The 21,955-nt window shown below is 42.1% G+C and overlaps 1 protein-coding gene across 2 annotated transcripts in view; it reads right to left on the reverse strand.

Moving 5' to 3' along the window:
- The window catches only part of atp8b4 (ATPase phospholipid transporting 8B4), a 54,163-nt gene extending 46,445 nt beyond the window's left edge, over positions 1-7,718 (reverse strand). The window contains exons 1-2 of one of the 2 annotated variants that reach the window (XM_055933115.1): positions 7,162-7,718; positions 5,486-5,556 (exon numbers count right to left, since the gene is read on the reverse strand). In XM_055933115.1, coding sequence (XP_055789090.1) covers positions 5,486-5,556; positions 7,162-7,177 — 87 coding nt within the window. In that variant the 5' untranslated portion in view covers positions 7,178-7,718. The remainder of the gene's footprint in view (positions 1-5,485; positions 5,557-7,161) is intronic. The other variant, XM_055933116.1, reaches the window with a different exon arrangement.
- Positions 7,719-21,955: the final 14,237 nt, after the last annotated feature.

The following is a 21,955-nucleotide window of genomic DNA, read 5'->3' on the forward strand; positions in this document are numbered from 1 at the left end:
GTACTGTACCTCAGGGCTGAGAAATTGACAGTCGACTGCAGGGGAACAAATTCATTTACACTGTAGCAAATGATGCCTCATTTCGGTTCATTAAATACCCTTAATAATCTACCTACCAACTCATAAAGAAAGGACACAAAAAAATAAAATAAAAACACAGATCCGGGTGTGCAGTACACTCGCACAGACAAAATCCACAATCGCCCTTTAACGGGTTAAATCTGCAGTTCAGACAACAACAACACGCCGTCACCCTTTCACTGTTTTAGTGATGGAGTTGGAGGAAACAATGCCAATCCATGATATCAACAGTATAGTTTGAACCATGTTTATTGGGGCTACACAGTGTTTGTTTACAATTACATTGTCAAATCAAATCAAATTGTATTTGTCACATACACATGGTTAGCAGATGTTAATGCGAGTGTAGCGGAATGCTTGTGCTTCTAGTTCCGACAATGTTTACCAGCAATGGAGTTTAAAAAATATATATATATATTTTGGGTTTCGATGGTTGAACAAAAACCATGAGGTATTTATACGTTCCATTCTTCCAGAATCAATATATATTATTAATTAAAAAGTCTAAGAATGGATGTAGCGATCGTAGATTACCCCATTTAAACAAAGTGTGTTTACATCCCGACCACAACAATGCCACTAAATAGATGCCTGACTTTACAGCTTAGGTTCACAGCAACCATTTCAGAGCTGAAAGCAGAACTCAAACCTACAAAACGGTGTTTGAAGAGAAAAGGGTGAATCATTCCGAAATGTTACAGAATGGCTCACTTCAGAGAATAAGAGCACACACACACACACACACACACACACACACACACACACACACACACACACACACACACACACACACACACACACACACACACACACACACACACACACACACACACACACACACACACACACACACACACACACACACAGTGTAACCAGAGAGGCCCACTCATTCAACACCTAGACATCCTCATAGTATCTGTTGCTGTGAAGATTAATAATTCAGGATTCTCTGTTGATGATTTGACCTGAAGCCTCTGCTCTGTTTACCCATTTAGGTACAGACCTTTGTTCAAAAATTTTTTTGGAATCATTTAAGATACTTTACCTGGGCTACCCAAAATTCCCCCCCCCCCCCCCCCCCACCTGGACTTTTAGTAAATGCTCAAAAACAGTATTTGAAAGATTTAAAATAACATTTGATCCCAGGTCATTTGGTTAATGTACCGTTACAACATTGGCTGGCAAGCTGCAACTGATTAAAGTATTATTCAGAGAGAAAACTATACAAACGGTGTGAAACCAACCATCAATATGGATCCATTCACATTTTCATTAAAGACAATTCCGTTCTCAGGTTGTGAAACGATCCCATCGTGTCTTGCATAGTCAGTAACATGGCCCCTTTGTCATACATGTTGTTCTATGGTACTATTATATCAGACCCCATGAAGGTGTAAGACGTAGCCTCCTCATCGCAACTTTCACGCACATCCGACACTGGGGATTTACTATCATAAATTACCCATAATCCTAACATTATCCGAGACTTAATGGTTTTCCAGGGATTCCTCCAAGCCTATTTGCATCCCGTTAATCAATATAGCGAGTGCCAACGGACCAGTAGCACTGTAAACCAATTAGGATCATCTAGCCATCCATCGTGTTGATGCCCATCTATGATCATGTTCTCTATAATAACCAATGCTTTATATATACACTAGATGACTGATAGGGGGCGCTGTGTTGAAGCCACCGTGGACTCCATCTTGGAACTCCCCCCAATCGGTTTAAAAATAAAATATTTTTGTAAGCTATAGAAATGCATTTATTAATGTCAACATTCTTTTTTTTGTCACATGTATTCTATTACAGACAACTTCATGTATAAGTTTAAATTATAATTATGTGAGCTAAACATACAAATGAAACACGAAAACATATTTTAATTCCTCAAAGTATCTTTTTTCTTTTTTTTGATTACTAATGTTATTGTCCCCACTACAACAAAAAAATACTAAATACATGTCATTTTGTCCTTGAAACATGTAATTGAAATACGGTAGAATTCCATTATTTCCTGTGAAGGACTGCTCCTACTGGGGAATGCCAATATGGCCGACCGGTGGCTTCAAAGCCTCTCAATGGCCAATACATAAACATCAGCAATCCAGGGTTTATATACATTGTTGGTTATAACACAGAGAACGTCAAACAGCAGCGGAATTCTATACCACTACATAGATAGGCTATATAATACCTGTATAATATATAGGTTTAGATAGGCTATTTAATACCTGCAGGTTCCACCTTCATCCCCCTGCTTAGTCTTCTCCAAATTGAACCAGGAAATAGTTGAGTTCCAATGTCCAACCAGTTTGGAGGATAAATCCAGGTAGAGAATTGTGAATACATGAGCACATTGTGTTGGGGTGAGATGGCTCTGGGTGGGTGAGTAGGGAAGCAATGATCCGTGGGCTGCACAAGGTCACAGAACACTAACTCCGCGTCACAGGCAGATACTCATTACAAGGTAACACACACACACACACACACACCAACTCAAAAGAGGGCATATTGCTTCACTTTATCTCCCTTGACCAGAACACTGTATCATAAAATACATTCACACATATCACTGACTGTCTCCTGTTTCTCAAAGACTGAGCCTACATCCTAAATGGCACCCTATTCCCTAGATAGTGCACTACTTTAGACCAGGCCCTATAGAACCCTATATAGTGCACTACTTTAGACCAGAGCCCTATAGAACCCTATATAGTGCACTACTTTAGACGAGAGCCCTATAGAACCCTATTCCCTAAATAGTGCACTACTTTAGACCAAAGCCCTATGGAACCCTATTCCCTATATAGTGCACTACTTTAGACCAGAGCCCTATAGAACCCTATATAGTGCACTACTTTAGACGAGAGCCCTATAGAACCCTATTCCCTAAATAGTGCACTACTTTAGACCAAAGCCCTATGGAACCCTATTCCCTATATAGTGCACTACTTTTGACCAGGACCCTATAGAACCCTATTCCCTTATAGCGCTGTCACGCCCTGACCTTAGAGAGCCTTGTTATTTTCTATTTTGGTTAGGTCAGGGTGTGACTAGGGTGGGTCCTCTAGTTTATTGTATTTCTATGATGGCCTGGTATGGTTTCCAATCAGAGGCAGCTGTTTATCATTGTCTCTGATTGGGGATCATAATTTAGGCAGCCCTTTTTCCACCTGTTGTGTGTGGGATCTTATTTCTGTGTAGTTGCCTGTGAGCACTGCTTGAACTTCACGTTTGTTTATTCTTTATTGTTTTTTTTGTGAGTTTCATTGATTAAACATGTGGAACTCCACGCACGCTGCGCCTTGGTCCATTTATTCAACAAACGTTCGTGACAAGTGCACTACTTTAGACCAGAGCCCTATAGAACCCTATATAGTGCACTACTTTAGACCAGGGCCCTATAGAACCCTATTCCCTATATAGTGCACTACTTTAGACCAGAGCCCTATAGAACCATATTCCCTATATAGCGCACTACTTTAGACCAGAGCCCTATAGAACCCTATTCCCTACATAGCGCACTACTTTAGACCAGAGCCCTATAGAACCCTGTTCCCTATTATAGTGCACTACTTTAGACCAGAGCCCTATAGAACCCTGTTCCCTATTATAGTGTACTACTTTAGACCAGAGCCCTATAGAACCCTGTTCCCTATTATAGTGTACTACTTTAGACCAGAGCCCTATAGAACCCTATTCCCTAAATAGTGCACTACTTTAGACCAGAACCCTATAGAACCCTATTCCCTACATAGTGCACTACTTTAGACCAGAACTCTATAGAACCCTATTCCCTACATAGTGCACTACTTTAGACCAGAACCCTATAGAACCATATTCCCTAAATAGTGCACTACTTTAGACCAGAACCCTATAGAACCCTATTCCCTACATAGCGCACTACTTTAGACCAGAGCCCTATAGAACCCTGTTCCCTATTATAGTGCACTACTTTAGACCAGAGCCCTATAGAACCCTGTTCCCTATTATAGTGTACTACTTTAGACCAGAGCCCTATAGAACCCTGTTCCCTATTATAGTGTACTACTTTAGACCAGAGCCCTATAGAACCCTATTCCCTAAATAGTGCACTACTTTAGACCAGAACCCTATAGAACCCTATTCCCTACATAGTGCACTACTTTAGACCAGAACCCTATAGAACCCTATTCCCTACATAGTGCACTACTTTAGACCAGAACCCTATAGAACCCTATTCCCTATATAGTGCACTACTTTAGACCAGGGCCCTATAGAACCCTATTCCCTATATAGTGCACTACTTTAGACCAGGGCCCTATAGAACCCTATTCCCTATGTAGTGCACTAAATAAGGAATACTGCACCATTTGGGATGCCTCCTGAATAAATTTATGAAGCTGTTTCTGAGCTTTATCTCTTTTCTACAAAATAGATAACGGAACTAGACACAAGAGATAAATGAACTAAAAGAGGGCATATTGGAACTAGTCAAGAGATAATGGAACTAGACTCAAGAGATAATGGAACTAGACACAAGAGATAATGGAACTAGACAAAATAGATAATGGAACTAGACAAGAGACAATGGAACTAGACAAAAGAGATAATGGAACTAGACACAAGATATGGAACTAAAAGAGGGCATATTGGAACTAGTCAAGAGACAATGGAACTAGACGCAAGAGATAATGGAACTAGACGCAAGAGATAATGGAACTAGACACAAGAGATAATGGAACTAGACAAAAGAGATAATGGAACTAGACAAGAGACAATGGAACTAGACAAGAGACAATGGAACTCGACTCAAGAGATAATGGAACTAGACAAAAGAGATAATGGAACTGGACACAAGAGATAAAGGAACTAGACACAAGATAATGGAACAAGACACAAGAAATAATGGAACTAGATACAAGATAATGGAACTAGACAAAATAGATAATGGAACTAGACAAAATAGATAATGGAACTGGACACAATAAATAATGGAACTAGATACAAGATAATGGAACTAGACACAAGAGATAAAGGAGCTAGATACAAGATAATGGAACTAGACAAAATAGATAATGGAACTAGACAAAAGAGATAATGGAACTAGATACAAGAGACAATGGAACTAGACTCAAGAGATAATGGAACTAGACAAAAGAGATAATGGAACTAGACACAAGAGATAATGGAACTAGACACAAGAGACAATGGAACTAGACACAAGAGATAATGGAACTAGACCGCCTCCCAATGTCTCTCCGGTATTAGCGTCACTACTCTATCCAAAAGGAATGTTTACTGTGTGATACCTGCAATGAAATCCTGGTCAGGGACATTGGTCCTTTGCGATAACTGTATTTTCGAACACAATAAAGAGGTGTAAAAATAAAGAGTAACAGAAACATGCAGGTGTTCTTACCGATGTAGATACCTCTGTTAGAACATGATGCCATTGTGTAAGGGGACCTCCCGCTGTAGCCAAGGGTTGTCCTGGAAAACATGGAGCAAAGGACATCATTACCCCCAGTGTGCTCCTGTTCCACCCCACAACCCCCTGTATGGTCCTGTTCCACCCCCTGTATGGTCCTGTTCCACCCCCTGTATGGTCCTGTTCCACCCCCTGTATGGTCCTGTTCCACCCCCTGTATGGTCCTGGTCCACCCCACAGCCCCCTGTATAGTCCTGTTCCACCCCCTGTATGGTCCTGGTCCACCCCCTGTATGGTCCTGGTCCACCCCACGTAAAGCTTATATTTTTATATTCCTGTATCTCCTTTCCTCAGTTGACGTACAGTGACCAATCAATCACCAATCACAGATGAATTACAAAAAAACATTCTTCCCTAAGTGACAGAGAACAAAATTAATGGTGAGGACAATTTGTCTTGTGAGTCACTACTGTGTCATGCTGAAATCTACACACAGTAAATTACATGTACAGATGTAGGATCTTAATTTGACCCGTATTGTCGGGTTTTTATGGTTTAGTCCCTAATGTTGCTTGATCAGTGGTTGAACTATTAGCTAGCCAAAAGTAGGCTACTTGAAAAGTGCAATACTGATAATATATCCGTGTGTTAGTGCGGGTTTCCTGCGATGCAGGAAAATTCTCAGCAACAAAAGAGTGTTCAAATTAAGATCCTACATCTGTTTAGGAAGAGGCAATACTCTATTGTTATAGAATTTTACCAATTGGTGAGATAAATACAGAGAATTGGACATTCTTAGTGTAAATAGGAATACAGGGCAGCAAAGGCTGCAGGGGATGGTCAATCCCTAAGAAAGGCCTGGCCATTGTTACTATACTGCTCACCAGGCAGTTTCCTTCAGAGCTGCTCACTGAAACCTAATAGGCGTCTTGCTTTCTTCAGTACAGTCTACAGATCTCTGCTGGGAATACTTCTGAGACACAGGCCTGCTGATGTCAGCACTGTGCACAGTAAACAGGTAAAACACAAAGTGTAACTGCTAGCTCTTATGTACCATTATGTTTTTGTTTCCCTCTCTCCACGATGAACCCATAGAATAACAAACTAGAACTGGTCATTTAGTCATTTAATAGGATCTCTGTGTCGGTCACTTTGCCCCCTCCCCATGATATTATACTGTGATGTAGCCCTCTGAAGGAAAAACAATAACGAAAAAAAGTTGTAATTTATATATTTTCCCAAAGTTGAAACGACACCTGATCAATAACTTATGAACATCCCATAACCATGTTCAGTGTGAATCACTTAGAAAAATAATACAGTGGAAACCCGATCAATGTGGCTGAAATGAGCGATGGGCGAAAGGCTTTGAGGATTCCATTCTGCAAATGCTTTTTGCACTTGTTCACGGGTGTAGGCTACAGTTAGTAACTCACTTTGCAAACCGTTATTACAGGAGGCCTACATTCGAGACGCGTATAGTGATTTGTAACGTTGACTGAGTGATCGTAACATCAGCGACACATTCAGGCGTTCTTAAACCATGCATATCTATGCAAATGTCATGGCAGAGTTGAAGGATTTCAACTTGACCATGATCGATACCGTGTATTCACTAATCATGACAATAACTGAATGTAAATTGTAATGCAATTGTTTTTACTCACCGAAAACATCATCCATTCAGTTGGAGACAGTGTAAATCATCGGTAAGGCGAACGAGGAAAATGTAGGCGCATCTGCAGCTCTGGAGAATCTGTGCGCTTCTCTCACTCGCTCTCTCCGCGCTTCTCTCACTCGCTCTCTCCGCGCTTCTCTCACTCGCTCTCTCCGCGCTTCTCTCACTCGCTCTCTCAGCGATTCTCTCACTCGCTCTCTCCGCGATTCTCTCACTCGCTCTCTCCGCGCTTCTCTCACTCGCTCTCTCAGCGAATCTCTCACTCGCTCTCTCCGCGATTCTCTCACTCGCTCTCTCCGCGATTCTCTCACTCGCTCTCTCCGCGATTCTCTCACTCGCTCTCTCCGCGATTCTCTCACTCGCTCTCTCCGCGATTCTCTCACTCGCTCTCTCCGCGATTCTCTCACTCGCTCTCTCCGCGATTCTCTCACTCTCTCTCTCTCTCTCTCTGCCTGTCTCCCCCTCTCTCTCTCTCTGCCTGTCTCCCTCTCTTTCTCTCTGCCTGTCTGCCTCTCTCTCGCTATCTCACTCTACTCAGTACCGCATTCAAGCCTTATGGTATGAAGCAGAACCAATGATCGACTAAAGGATTGTCATTCTCAAATGTGAGAACTTCTCTCACAAACAACAAATAACATAATAACAGTCACGTATTTAGATCTAATAACAGTCACGTATTTAGATCTAATAACAGTCACGTATTTAGATCTAATAACAGTCACGTATTTAGATCTAATAACAGTCACGTATTTAGATCTAATAACAGTCACGTATTTAGATCTAATAACAGTCACGTATTTAGATCTAATAACAGTCACGTATTTAGATCTAATAACAGTCAGGTATTTAGATCTAATAACAGTCACGTATTTAGACATAATAACAGTCACGTATTTAGATATAATAACGGTCATGTTTTTAGTAGAAGATTAAATAGAATAGAGTCAAATAAAATAGAGCAACATATCAACAAATCTGATTGTAGCCTGATGTGCATAAACACACACACACACACACCACACACACACACACACACACACACACACACACACACACACACACACACACACACACACACACACACACACACACACACACACACACACACACACACACACACACACACACACACACAGAACCAATGGTTGTCTTGACAATAATGACATCATGTGGACATCAAAGGTACTACAGTATGGTCACAGGTCAATGTAACTTGTTGAGGGTTTTATCTGAAGTGAAATGAGTTGAAGATCTGCACATCCCAGATGGTTCTGAACACACAAGGCTGATGATTAGCTTTCAATCAATACATCAATTAATCCATTCATCATATTGTATTAGTAAAGCCCTTTTTTATCATCAGTTGTCATCGTAGAGCGCTTTACAGAAAACAATTATAACAATTGGGAGTGTTTTGAATGCAGTCTTGAAAAAGTGCAAGTAAATTACCTATTTCATCACAAGGTGCACGATTTTCCCATTGTCCTGGTCCACCCCACAGTCCCCTGTATGGTCCTGTTCCACCCCACAACCCCCTGTATGGTCCTGTTCCACCCCACAACCCCCTGTATGGTCCTGTTCCACCCCCTGTATGGTCCTGTTCCACCCCCTGTATGGTCCTGTTCCACCCCTGTATGGTCCTGGTCCACCCCCCGTATGGTCCTGTTCCACCCCCTGTATGGTCCTGTTCCACCCCACAGCCCCCTGTATGGTCCTGTTCCACCCCCTGTATGGTCCTGTTCCACCCCCTGTATGGTCCTGTTCCACCCCCTGTATGGTCCTGGTCCACCCCACAACCCCCTGTATAGTCCTGGTCCACCCCCTGTATGGTCCTGTTCCACCCCACAACCCCCTGTATGGTCCTGTTCCACCCCCTGTATGGTCCTGTTCCACCCCCTGTATGGTCCTGTTCCACCCCCTGTATGGTCCTGTTCCACCCCACAACCCCCTGTATGGTCCTGGTCCACCCCACAACCCCCTGTATGGTCCTGGTCCACCCCCTGTATGGTCCTGGTCCACCCCCTGTATGGTCCTGGTCCACCCCCTGTATGGTCCTGTTCCACCCCCTGCATGGTCCTGTTCCACCCCCTGCATGGTCCTGTTCCACCCCCTGTATGGTCCTGTTCCACCCCCTGTATGGTCCTGTTCCACCCCACAGCCCCCTCTATGGTCCTGTTCCACCCCCTGTATGGTCCTGTTCCACCCCACAGACCTCTGAGGGAAAAACATATTCCTTTTATAGAGCACTACCTTTGACCAGGGCCCACTGGGTTCTATAGGGTTCTGGGCAAAAGTAGTACACTACATAGGGATTAGGGTTCTATAGGGCTCTGGGCAAAAGTAGTGCACTATATAGGGAATAGGGTGCCATTTGGAAGCAGCCTCCCACTCTGCATATAGAAATGCATTCACTGAGAAAGCTACTTACTTGAGAAGATCATGCCAGTACAGATGAGGCATCACGTCAGCTTTCATATGGTACATGGTCCATCTCTCTGTTAGGTATGCGTAACTGGCTGTAAGGGAGTCAGGCGCAGGAGGGCAGAAGTTGGGTAGCCAAAGGAGCCTTTTATTTCGATGAACAAAACACACGGCACTAAGAACAATAAACACAATATGGGTTGACATAACCCAGCGCAAACCAGTCTAGCGTGCACATACACGAAACAACAAACAATTCCACACACAGACTTGGGGGGGGGGGGGGGGGGGGGCAGAGGGTCATATACACGTCTCATACTGAGGGTATTGAAACCAGGTGTGTAGGAAAACAAGACAAATGGAAAAATGAAAGGTGGATCGGCGATGGCTAGAAAGCCGGTGACGTCGACCGCCGAACGCCGCCCGAACAAGGAGAGGAACCGACTTCGGCGGAAGTCGTGACACTCTCCTTGCTTTGGTCAATGGGGAATGCCTCCAATGGCTGACCACTATAGTCAAAGCCAGCCAGGATGACTGTACTGTAACTCGTCAGCAAAGGGCAGGAAGTGTAGCCGTCGTACTGCAAACAGAAGACGTATTTATTTCACTGACGTGTTACACCAGCAGACTATTTATTTTATTCTAACTTTAGACCTACACAGTAAAGTTTAAAACTCAAAAAGTAGTGGTTTCAACTAATTATTATTAAGTAACTAGTTCCACAGACTTTTTAAGTTTACTCAAAGTGTTACATGAACTTAACATTTTTAGTTTTACATTTACATTTAAGTCATTTATCAGAGACTTTTATCCAGAGTGACTTACAGTTGCATTCATCTTAAAATAGCTAGGAGAGACAATCACATACCACAGTCTTAGTAAGTAAAATGTTGTTCAGTAAAATAGCTATCAGCCAGGTCAGAGCTAGTAAGGGGGGAAAAAAGTCAAGTGTGAGTGTTAGTTCATGGAAGTCTTTAAAAATATATATATTTGGGGGGGTGGGGTGGGGGTGAGGAGGTGCTGTGGGGGGGTGCCAGGATTCAAATGTTTTCGGAAGATGGGCAGGGATTCTGCTGTCCTAACTTCAGAGGGAAGCTGGTTCCACCATTGGGATGCCGGGACAGAATATAGCTTTGGATGGGTTGAGCGGTAGCTTCCCTCCCGTAGAGGTGGGAGGGCCAAGAGAACGGACGTGGCAGAACGGAGTGCTTAGGTTGGGCTGTAGGGTTTGAGCATAGCCTGAAGGTAGGGAGGGGCAATTCCTCTTTCTGCTCCGTAGGCAAATACAGAGCAGCACGCTTACCTCCAACTTCAAAACCTTAGGCAAAAATTCTGTCAACATAAAATGATGTGTTTGCTTAAGTTGTCTCATGTGTTCTTTCAACTAGAAAGTATGAAACTAAAAAAGGATGTGCAACAGGTTACACAGTGCTTTCAACTTACATATTTGACACATGTACACCTACAGTATATGTTTACATTGTTCTTTTATACAGTCATTATTATTCAACTTGTCCTCACCTGGGATTTGAACTCACAATCTATTGGTCCACAGTATACCAAGCTTCTTGCTATGCCACCATGACTGTGTCAATGACTGATTTCACCTGTATTGCTACACTTCGGACTTCTAAGTAAATCTCAGCTCTGTTAAAAGTATATTTAAGATAAATCTTTTGAAGGCCTAATTGCATATGACAAACTTTGGCAATTGATTATTTTCAGATGGGGAAAACCCCTGTTCTCAATGGCATTTCAATAGAGATATATCAAACTCTTTATGAACTACTGAAAGGGCCATTCAAATCAAATCAAATTGATTTATATAGCCCTTCTTACATCAGCTGATATCTCAAAGTGCTGTACAGAAACCAAGCCTAAAACCCCAAACAGCAAGCAATGCAGGTGTAGAAGCACGGTGGCTAGGAAAAACTCCCTAGAAAGGCCAAAACCTAGGAAGAAACCTAGAGAGGAACCAGGCTATGAGTGGTGGCCTCTTCTGGCTGTGCCTGGTGGAGATTATAACAGAACATGGCCAAGATGTTCAAATGTTCATAGATGCCCAGCAGGGTCAAATAATAATAATCACAGTGGTTGTCAAGGGTGCAACAGATGCAACAGGTCAGCACCTCAGGAGTAAATGTAGGTAACATCATGTACAACAATCCTTTATGTAAAACAATAAATAACGGTTACTTCTCTGAGAACTTTGAAATGTCAAGAGACTTAAAACAAGGGTGCCCTCTGTCACCATATCTATTTATTATGGCCATTGAATTGCTATAAACATCTGATCTAATGATAACATTAAGGGGCTAAAAATGTATGGATCAGGGACAAACGTATCGATGCACGCCAATGATTCAAGTTCTCTTAACTCCTCAATCTTCAAAGTTGAAGGGCCTAAATGAGGACCTGGATAATTTCTCCAGTTTCTCTGGACTAAAACCCAACTATGATAAGTGTAATATATTATAGATTGGTTCTCTAAAAGACGTAAACTTTAAAAGGACATGTGGTCTCCAGATGAAACATCTATCCATTTATGCAAAGTTTACCCTGATTAATTCTCTAGTGATATCGCAGTTTACATATTTATTCATGGCTCTACTGACTCCAGGAGAATCCATTTACAAATCATGTGAGAAAATGTTGGTTAGAGCTGCCTTGCCATCTGAAAAATACTCACAAAATTTGAGTTTGCTATTCAAAAGAAGCATTGCCTGATGTGAACCATGCCTCGAACAAAAGTGATCTCAGAAGACCTAAGATTAAGAATTGTTGACTTGCATAAAGCTGGAAAGGGTTACAAAAGTATCTCTAAAAGCCTTGCTGTAAATCAGTCCACGGTAAGATAAATTGTCTATAAATGGAGAAAGTTCAGCACTGTTGCTACTCTCTCTAGGAGTGGCCGTCCTGCAAAGATGACTAGAAGAGCACAGTGCAGAATGCTCAATGAGGTTAAGAAGAATCCTAGAGTGTCAGCTAAAGACTTACATAAATCTCTGGAACATGCTAACATCTATGCTGACGAGTCTACGATACGTAAAACACTAAACAAGAATGGTGTTCATGGGAGGACACCACGGAAGAAGCCACTGCTGTCCAAAAAAAAGATTGCTGCACGTCTGAAGTTTGCAAAAGTGCACCTGGATGTCCCACAGCGCTACTGGAAAATATTCTGTGGACAGATGAAACTAAAGTTAAGTTGTTTGGAAGGAACACAGCACTGTGTGGAGAAAAAAAGCCACAGCACACCAACATCAAAACATCATCCCAACTGTAAAGTATGGTGGAGGGAGCATCATGGTTTGGGGCTGCTTTGCTGCCTCAGGGCCTGGACAGCTTGCTATTATCGACGGAAAAATGAATTCAAGTATATCAAGACATTTTGCAGGAGAATGTTAGGCTGTCTGTCCGACAAATGAAGCTCAGAAGTTGGGTGATGCAACATGACAACGACCCAAAACACAGAAGTAAATCAACCACAGAAGAAAATACGCCTTCTGGAGTGAGATTGAGATGCTGTGGCATGACCTCAAGAGACCAGTTCACACCAGACATCCCAAGAATATTGCTGAACTGAAACAGTTTTGTAAAGAGGAATGGTCTAAAATTCCTCCTGACCGTTGTGCATCTCTGATCTGCAACTACAGAAAACGTTTGGTTGAGGTTATTGCTGCCAAAGGAGGGTCAACCAGTTATTAACTCCTGAGAGGACCTGAGCCCTAGGACCATGCCTCAGGACTACCTGGCCTGATGACCCCTTGCTGTCCCCAGTCCACCTGGTCGTGCTGCTACTCCAGTTTCAACTATTCTGCCTGCGGCTATGGAACTCTGACCTGTTCACTGGACGTGCTACCTTGTCCCGGACCTGCTGTTTTCGACCCTCGCTCTCTATCAATCAATCAATCAAGTTTATTTTATATAGCCCTTCGTACATCAGCTGATATCTTGAAGTGCTGTACAGAAACCCAGCCTAAAACCCCAAACAGCAAGCAATGCAGGTGTAGAAGCACGGTGGCTAGGAAAAACTCCCTAGAAAGGCCAAAACCTAGGAAGAAACCTAGAGAGGTTTGGGGTTTTAGGCTGGGTTTCTGTACAGCACTTCGAGATATCAGCTGATGTACGAAGGGCTATATAAATATATTTGATTGATTGATTTATTGATTAAATCCATGGGTTCACATACTTTTTCCACCCTGCACTGTGAATGTTTACACTGTGTGTTCAATAAAGGCATGAAAACATAATTGTTTGTGTGTTATTAGTTTAAGCAGACTGTGTTTGTCTATTGTTGTGACCTAGATGAAGATCAGATCAAATTTTATTACCAATTTATGCAGAAATACAGGCATTTCCAAAGTGTTCACATACCTTTTCTTGCCACTGTAACATTGTATCTGGTCAAACACCATTTTTTCCAGAAGTTTACTAAGGGTTGGTAACAGGCTGATTGGTCAGCTGTTTGAGCCAGTAAAGGGGGCTTTAACTATTCTTGGGTAGCGGAATTACTTTTGTTTCCCTCCAGGCCTGAGGACACACACACTTTATTTGTTGGCTTAGATTGAAGAGATGGCCAATAGAAGTGGCAATATTGTCCGCTATTATCCTCAGTAATTTTCCATCCAAGTTGTCAGACGCAGGTGACTTGTAATTGTTGATAGACAACAATAATGTTTTCGCCTCTTCCACACTCACTTTTCGGAATTCAAAATTCAAAATTACAATGCTTGTCTTTTATAATTTGGTCACATATACTTGGATGGGTAGTGCCCACGTTTGTTGCTGGCATGTCATGCCTAAATTTGCTAATCTTGCAGATGAAAAAATGATTTAAGCACTTGGCAATATCAAAGGGTTTTGTAATGAACGAGCAATCCGATTGAATGAATGATGGAGCTGTGTTTGCTTTCTTGCCCATAATTTCATGTGGTACTCCAAAGCGTTTTACTATCATTCTTCATATCATGTATCTGTTTCATTGTGTAGTTTCTTCTTCTTTTTTAATTCAGTTTAGTCACATGATTTCTCAATATGTAGCACGTTTGTCAATCGGTTGTGCAGCCAGACTTACAGCATTTGCCATTCTTTTTGCCTCATCCCTTTTAACCATACAATTTTTCAATTCCACATCAATCGATGGGGATTTATCAGTTTTTACAGTCATTTTCTTAATGGGAGCATGCTTATTAGTAACTGGAATAAGCAATTTCATAAATGTGTCAAGTGCAGCGTCTGGTTGCTCCTCATTACACACCACAGAACAACAAATATTCTTTACATCAACAACATAGGAATCACCAAAAAAAAATTATTGTATGACCTCTTATACACTATATTAGGCCCAGCCTTTGGAACTTTGGTTTTCCTAGATATGGCTAATATATATTGATCACTACATCTAATGGATTTGGATACTGCTTTAGAGCAGTTCTCTGCATCATTAGTAAAGATGTGATCAATACATATTGATTAGATGTTTCTTGAGTGGGCAGCTTGATGAAGGCCAGCCAATATTAAGGTCACCCAGAAACTATACTGTACCTCTCTGTTGATCTTCCTCATGATGATCTATTTCAATGGGCTGGTGTGGCTGTGCTTGCTACTGGGTCCTCCCCTGGCTGTGATTACCTATTTCCATGACAACTACATGAGGCACCATGGCCAACGTCCTCCAGGACTGTCCGCTGCTGATTGTTTGTCATGACCACTCCACGAGTCAGACTCAGGGTCAGGGACAGGCAGAGAGGTCAGGCGGGTGGATACAGGGTCAGGACAGGCAAAGGTCAAAACCGGGAGGACTAGCAAAGAGAGGTTGGGAAACGATGGGAGCTGACCGGAAAAACGCTGGTAAGCTTGAACGAACAAGACAAACTGGCAAGAAACAGACAGAGAACACAGGTAGAAATACACAGGGGATAATTGGGAAGATGGGTGACACCTGGAGGGGGTGGAGACAAGCACAAGTACAGGTGAACCAGATCAGGGCGTGACAGTACCCCCCCCCCCTCTGGGGTGCCGGTCAACCAGATAAAATTGTCGATGAGGCCCAGGTCCAAGATGTCTTTAGCAGGAACCTAGCACCTCTCCTCCGGGCCATAACCCTCCCAGTCAACCAGGTACTGGAAACGCCTGAACCCTCAGGAGGTGTCTCACCGTGAATGCTGGCTAGCCCTCGATGATACGGGGGGAGGGATGGGCCTAGAAACAGAAGACAAGGGGCAGTCAGACATGGTTTTGACACAAGACACAAAAAAGGTAGGAAAAATACGGACGGTACAGGGCAACAGAGGACGAACAGCAGAGGGGCTAATGATCTTGGACGCAGTGGCCTCCATCAGTGGCCTCCATCAGTGGCCTCCATCAGTGGCCTCCATCAGTGGCCTCCATCATTCTTAAATGGAAGAAGTTTGGAACCACCAAGATTCTTCCTACAGCTGGCTGCACGGCCAAACTGATCAATCGAGGGAAAGGGGCCTTGGTCAGGGAGGTGACCAACAACCCGATGGTCACTCTGACAGAACTCCAGAGTTCCTCTGTGGAGATGGGAGAATCTTCCATAAGGAAAAACATCTCTGCAGCACTCCACCAATCAGGCCTTTATGGTGGAGTGGCCAGACACACTCTTCAGTAAAAGGCACATAACAGCTCGCTTGGAGTTTGCCAAAAGGCACCTAAAGACTCCCAGACCACGAGAAACAAGATTCTCTGGTCTGATGAAACCAAGATTGAACTCTTTGGCCTGAATGCCAAGCAGCACGTCTGGAGGAAAACTGGCACCCTCCCTACGGTGAAGCATGGTGGTGGCAGCATCATGCGGTGGGGATGTTTTTCAGCGGCGGGGACTGGGAGACTAGTCAGGATTAATGGTAAGATGAATGGAGCAAAGTACAGAGAGATCCTTGATCAAAGCCTGCTCCAGAGCGCTCAGGACTCAGACTAGGGCGAAAGTTCACCTTCCAATAGGACAACGAACCTAAGCACACAGCCGAGACAACGCAGGAGTGGCTTTGGGACAAGTCTCTGAATGTCCTTAAGTGGCCCAGCCAGAGCCCGGACTTGAACCCGATCGAACATCTCTGAAGAGACCTGAAAACAGCGACGCTCCCCATCCAACCTGACAGAGCTTGAAAGGATCTGCAGAGAAGAATGGGAGAAACTCCCCAAATACAGGTGTGCCAAGCTTGTAGCGTCATACCCAAGAAGACGTGAGGCTGTAATCGCTGCCAAAGGTGCTTCAACAAAGTACTGAGTAAAAGGTCTGAATACTTATGTAAATGTGATATTTCAGTATAAAAAAGTAAAATAAAATTGCTAAAATGTTTAAAAGAAATGTTTTTGCTTTGTCATTATGGGGTATTGTGTGTAGATTGATGAGGGGGGGGGGGGGGGACAATTTATTCAATTTTAGAATAAGGCTGTAATGTAACAAAATGTGGAAAAAGTCAAGGGGTCTGAATACATTCTGAATGCACTGTAGCTTCCAATTGAATTGTGTTGTTACTTTTTACTGGGCAACCACACCCTGTTGAATTCACACACAGTGTGAACAGCTTGAAATATATAGCTGAATTGTACTTGATACTTTGGTAAACTTATAAACCTATAAGAAATATGATAGTTGTAATGTGCTGGCCCTCTTACCTAGATTTCATAAACGGTCTGGACTTTCTAGGAAGAGATTTATATTGAAGTATTCAACATATCTTTTGTGAAGATAATTTCTATTGTATTTATATAGTGTGAACGCCATGAACCAAGAGGTTGTGTGTTCTAATCCCAGGTGAGGACATGTTGAATAATAATGAGTGTATAAAACGATGTACAGTATGTCAAATCATGTATGTCAACGTGTGTCAAATATGTATGTTGAAAACATTGTATGTTAAAAGCACTGTTTGTGTGTGTAACCAGCCATTTGTTTGTTAAGAATTTCTGGTTGAATGAACATATGAGACTTGAGTAAACACATCATTTTAAGTATACAGCAATTTTTGCCTTTGTTGGAGCTGAAGTTTGGGCTGACTAAAAATGCTACGTTCAGGTAAACACTTTGACCGAAAAGTCGAGTAAACTAAAAAAGGCTGTAGGAATCAGTTACTTAATAACAATTAGTTGAAATAACTAGATTTGTTTGACTCAATAAGATAACGTCTTCAAAATGTATTTAATTGATGGTTAATAAAGTAATTTAAACCCTTTATATGTTTTACTTAAAATATTTCATCCGTGCTCACCTAGCCTTGTTTCCCAATTGGTTTCTACCATCTTGTCAACTCCTTATCCCTCATTGTCAAGCCCTGTTTAGCATGAAAATTCCAGAAGGAGTTGACGAGAGAGCAGAAACAGACTAGCAACCAGGCTAGTGCTCAAACACTCAGCAGCAGCAGTTCTAACAGTGGGTCCCTCAACCTTATTCTGAACTTAACCTAATTCATCTAACCTTCCACGTAAATGATCCTAACCTTTGTCTTTAATTCACCTAATCTTCTACGTAAATGATCCTAACCTTTGTCTTTAATTCACCTAACCTTCTACGTAAATTATCCTAACCTTTGTCTTTAATTTATCTAACCTTCTACGTAAATGATCCTAACCTTTGTCTTTAATTCACCTAACCTTCTACGTAAATTATCCTAACCTTTGTCTTTAATTCACCTAACCTTCTACGTAAATTATCCTAACATTTGTCTTTAATTCATCTAACCTTCTACGTAAATTATCCTAACCTTTGTCTTTAATTCACCTAAACTTCTACGTAAATGATCCTAACCGTTGTCTTTAATTCACCTAACCTTCTACGTAAATTATCCTAACCTTTGTCTTTAATTCATCTAACCTTCTACGTAAATGATCCTAACCTTTGTCTTTAATTCACCTAACCTTCTACGTAAATTATCCTAACCTTTGTCTTTAATTCACCTAACCTTCTACGTAAATTATCCTAACATTTGTCTTTAATTCATCTAACCTTCTACGTAAATTATCCTAACCTTTGTCTTTAATTCACCTAACCTTCTACGTAAATTATCCTAACCTTTGTCTTTAATTCACCTAACCTTCTACGTAAATTATCCTAACCTTCGTCTTTAATTCATCTAACCTTCTACGTAAATAATCCTAACCTTTGTCTTTAATTCACCTAACCTTCTACGTAAATTATCCTAACCCTTGTCTTTAATTCACCTAACCTTCTACGTAAATTATCCTAACCTTCGTCTTTAATTCATCTAACCTTCTACGTAAATTATCCTAACCTTCGTCTTTAATTCATCTAACCTCCTACGTAAATGATCCTAACCTTTGTCTTTAATTCATCTAACCTCCTACGTAAATGATCCTAACCTTTGTCTTTAATTCACCTAACCTTCTATGTAAATTATCCTAACCTTCGTCTTTAATTCATCTAACCTCCTACGTAAATGATCCTAACCTTTGTCTTTAATTCATCTAACCTTCTATGTAAATTATCCTAACCTTTGTGTCACGATCGTGTGGAGGAGAGACGGACCAACACGCAGCATGAGGAAAATAAGCCATATTCCTTTTAATGAATATGAAGGCAAAACGCAACAAAAACACTTACACACTAAACAAAACAAGAAAACGATCGTGAAGCTAAATAACGATGTGCACACACAGGCTACAAACGTATCACATAGACAATTACCCACAATCAAATGAAAGCCTATGGCTACCCTAAATATGGCTCCCAATCAGAGACAACAGAAATCAGCTGTCTCTAATTGGGAACTCATTCAGGCAACCATAGACTCTCCTAGACAACTAAACCAACATAGACACAGCTAGACACATGCACTCAACACAAACCCATACACTACACCCAACACCCCCTTTTCCATATAATCACCCAAAACCGACAAAACACAAACAATCCCCATGTCACACCCTGACCTAACTAAAATAATAAAGAAAACAAAGAATACTAAGGCCAGGGCGTGACACTTTGTCTTTAAATCACCTAACCTTCCACGTAAATTATCCTAACCTTTCGTCTTTAGTTCACCTAACCACCAAACGTAAACTCTCCCTGTAATTTGTCCTTTGTTGTTATGACGCATCAGTTAACCTGGTCAGCGAGAAAGACGTATAATACTACACGTGCTACAAGATGTAGGATCATTTACATCGTCCAATTCGTACGATATTGTATGACCGCTGTTCCATTCATGTAACGTAACATATCATACTAAACGTATTGTCACAGGTTTTATATGAATTTGCCCTGACACTACGTTGTTCAGACATGTACAGTATTTGACAGCAGTGGTGGGCTAGTGGTTAGGATGGTCCAGGTACGTACGACGAATTTCTACATACTGGTCTGGCACTTCTCCTGGTTGATTTGTTTGACGTCCACCTTCTCCTTTGCGGGGGATGACATTAGGCTGCCTGCATCACCATGCCGGCAACGTCTGGGAACACCCATCGGACCGTTTTCAGCAGGATCTGTGGAGAGGAAAATAATTTCACGGTATAAAGTCTACACTTGTTGTATTAGGTGCATGTGACAAATAAAGTTTGATTTGATTTTTAATCCTCGCCCTCCTCACCTTCGCCTAATGAACCAAAGTACTGGCTGGACGTAGTGTCCCTCACCTTGTTGATGGGCCGAGTCTCCAGATACAAAGCCGGAACAGATCATTGAAGGTGAGATAATCCCGTGCGTAGTAAGTACCTCTGAGGCAAACAGCTCAGCTGTTGGTTGTGCAAGCATCATTTAGGCTGTAGTTTGCATAGCAGCAGTATACTGTGTGAATGTAGTGACCTTTGATAGTAGTGACCCATTTCCAGGGATTTCCTTTGACAATGGTGCCGTCCTGTGTACTACCCAGCTGATGTGCGTTATTGTGCTGATGAGCCTGTATTTTATTTTCTGTCATAACAAAATCTTTCTGCACAGCTGGGTTATTCCAACAAATTATTTGGCCTTTTAGATTTTTTTTTACTTTTTACCCAATTTATTTTCTTCTTCTTAATACCCCCATGACATGAAGGACATATTTAACCTCCAAGAAACATATTTTCCTATCTCAGGCATCAAAGCCCTATTATTATCGTCCATTTTCTTCTGATATGGACACAATTTGTCTTCAACCGCATTATGGACAATATGGAAGTGAATATGAATACTGAATATGATTATAAAAAATACTTGTAATAAAATCAATATTTCCCTATGAATCATTTGTCCCTCAAACTAATTCAATAATTGCAAATACAACATTTATATAAAATCTCACACTTTTGCTAAATTAAAGCCTGAAATGGACACTTTGTGTGTCATCGGCCTCATCATTTTTTTTTTTTTTTATATATATTTTTTTTTATTTTATCCCCTTTTCTCCCCAATTTTCGTGGTATCCAATCGCTAGTAATTACTATCTTGTCTCATCGCTACAACTCCCGTACGGGCTCGGGAGAGACGAAGGTCGAAAGCCATGCGTCCTCCGAAGCACAACCCAACCAAGCCGCACTGCTTCTTAACACAGCGAGCCTCCAACCCGGAAGCCAGCCGCACCAATGTGTCGGAGGAAACACCGTGCACCCGCCCCCCTCGGTTAGCGCGTACTGCGCCCGGCCCGCCACAGGAGTCGCTGGAGCGCGAAGGGACAAGGATATCCCTACCGGCCAAACCCTCCCTAACCCGGACGACGCTAAGCCAATTGTGCGTCGCCCCACGGACCTCCCGGTCGCGGCCGGCTGCGACAGAGCCTGGGCGCGAACCCAGAGACTCTGGTGGCGCAGCTAGCACTGCATCGCTCTAGACCACTGCGCCACCCGGGAGGCCGGCCTCGTCATTTTTGATAAAAAAGTATGGTTTCACTTCAGAATTTGAAATAACATCTATATTCTCATGATTGCTCTAAATATTTCAGACTGAGCTCAACAAACATTAAATTCATATTTCATAACCCTTCCAAAATTGTATCACAAAAATGGTCATGTAACAGGTTTGAAGAGACGAACTGTAAGGACCGACACTGGGAGACGAGAAGCAAGTACAGGGAGTAAACATTTAACGGAAAACGGAAATCAAACAAAACAAGAACAGCCGTCTGGACAGGGGGAATAAAACTACATTACGACAATAATGCTGACACGGGGAACAAAACTGAGGAACAGACAGATATAGAGGGGGAAATCAACAACGTGAAGGAGTCCAGGTGAGTCCAATGAGCGCTAATGCGCGTAATGATGGTGACAGGTGTGCGTAATGAAGGCCAGCCTGGTGCCCTTGAGCGCCAGAGAGGGGGAGAGGGAGCATGCATGACACAAATACGGCTTCCATATAAATTGGTTTAGTTTATTTTCAATTTCACTCCGAGATTTTCTAT

Source organism: Salvelinus fontinalis, chromosome 9, assembly GCF_029448725.1.
Source record: "Salvelinus fontinalis isolate EN_2023a chromosome 9, ASM2944872v1, whole genome shotgun sequence".
Lineage (NCBI taxonomy): Eukaryota > Metazoa > Chordata > Actinopteri > Salmoniformes > Salmonidae > Salvelinus > Salvelinus fontinalis.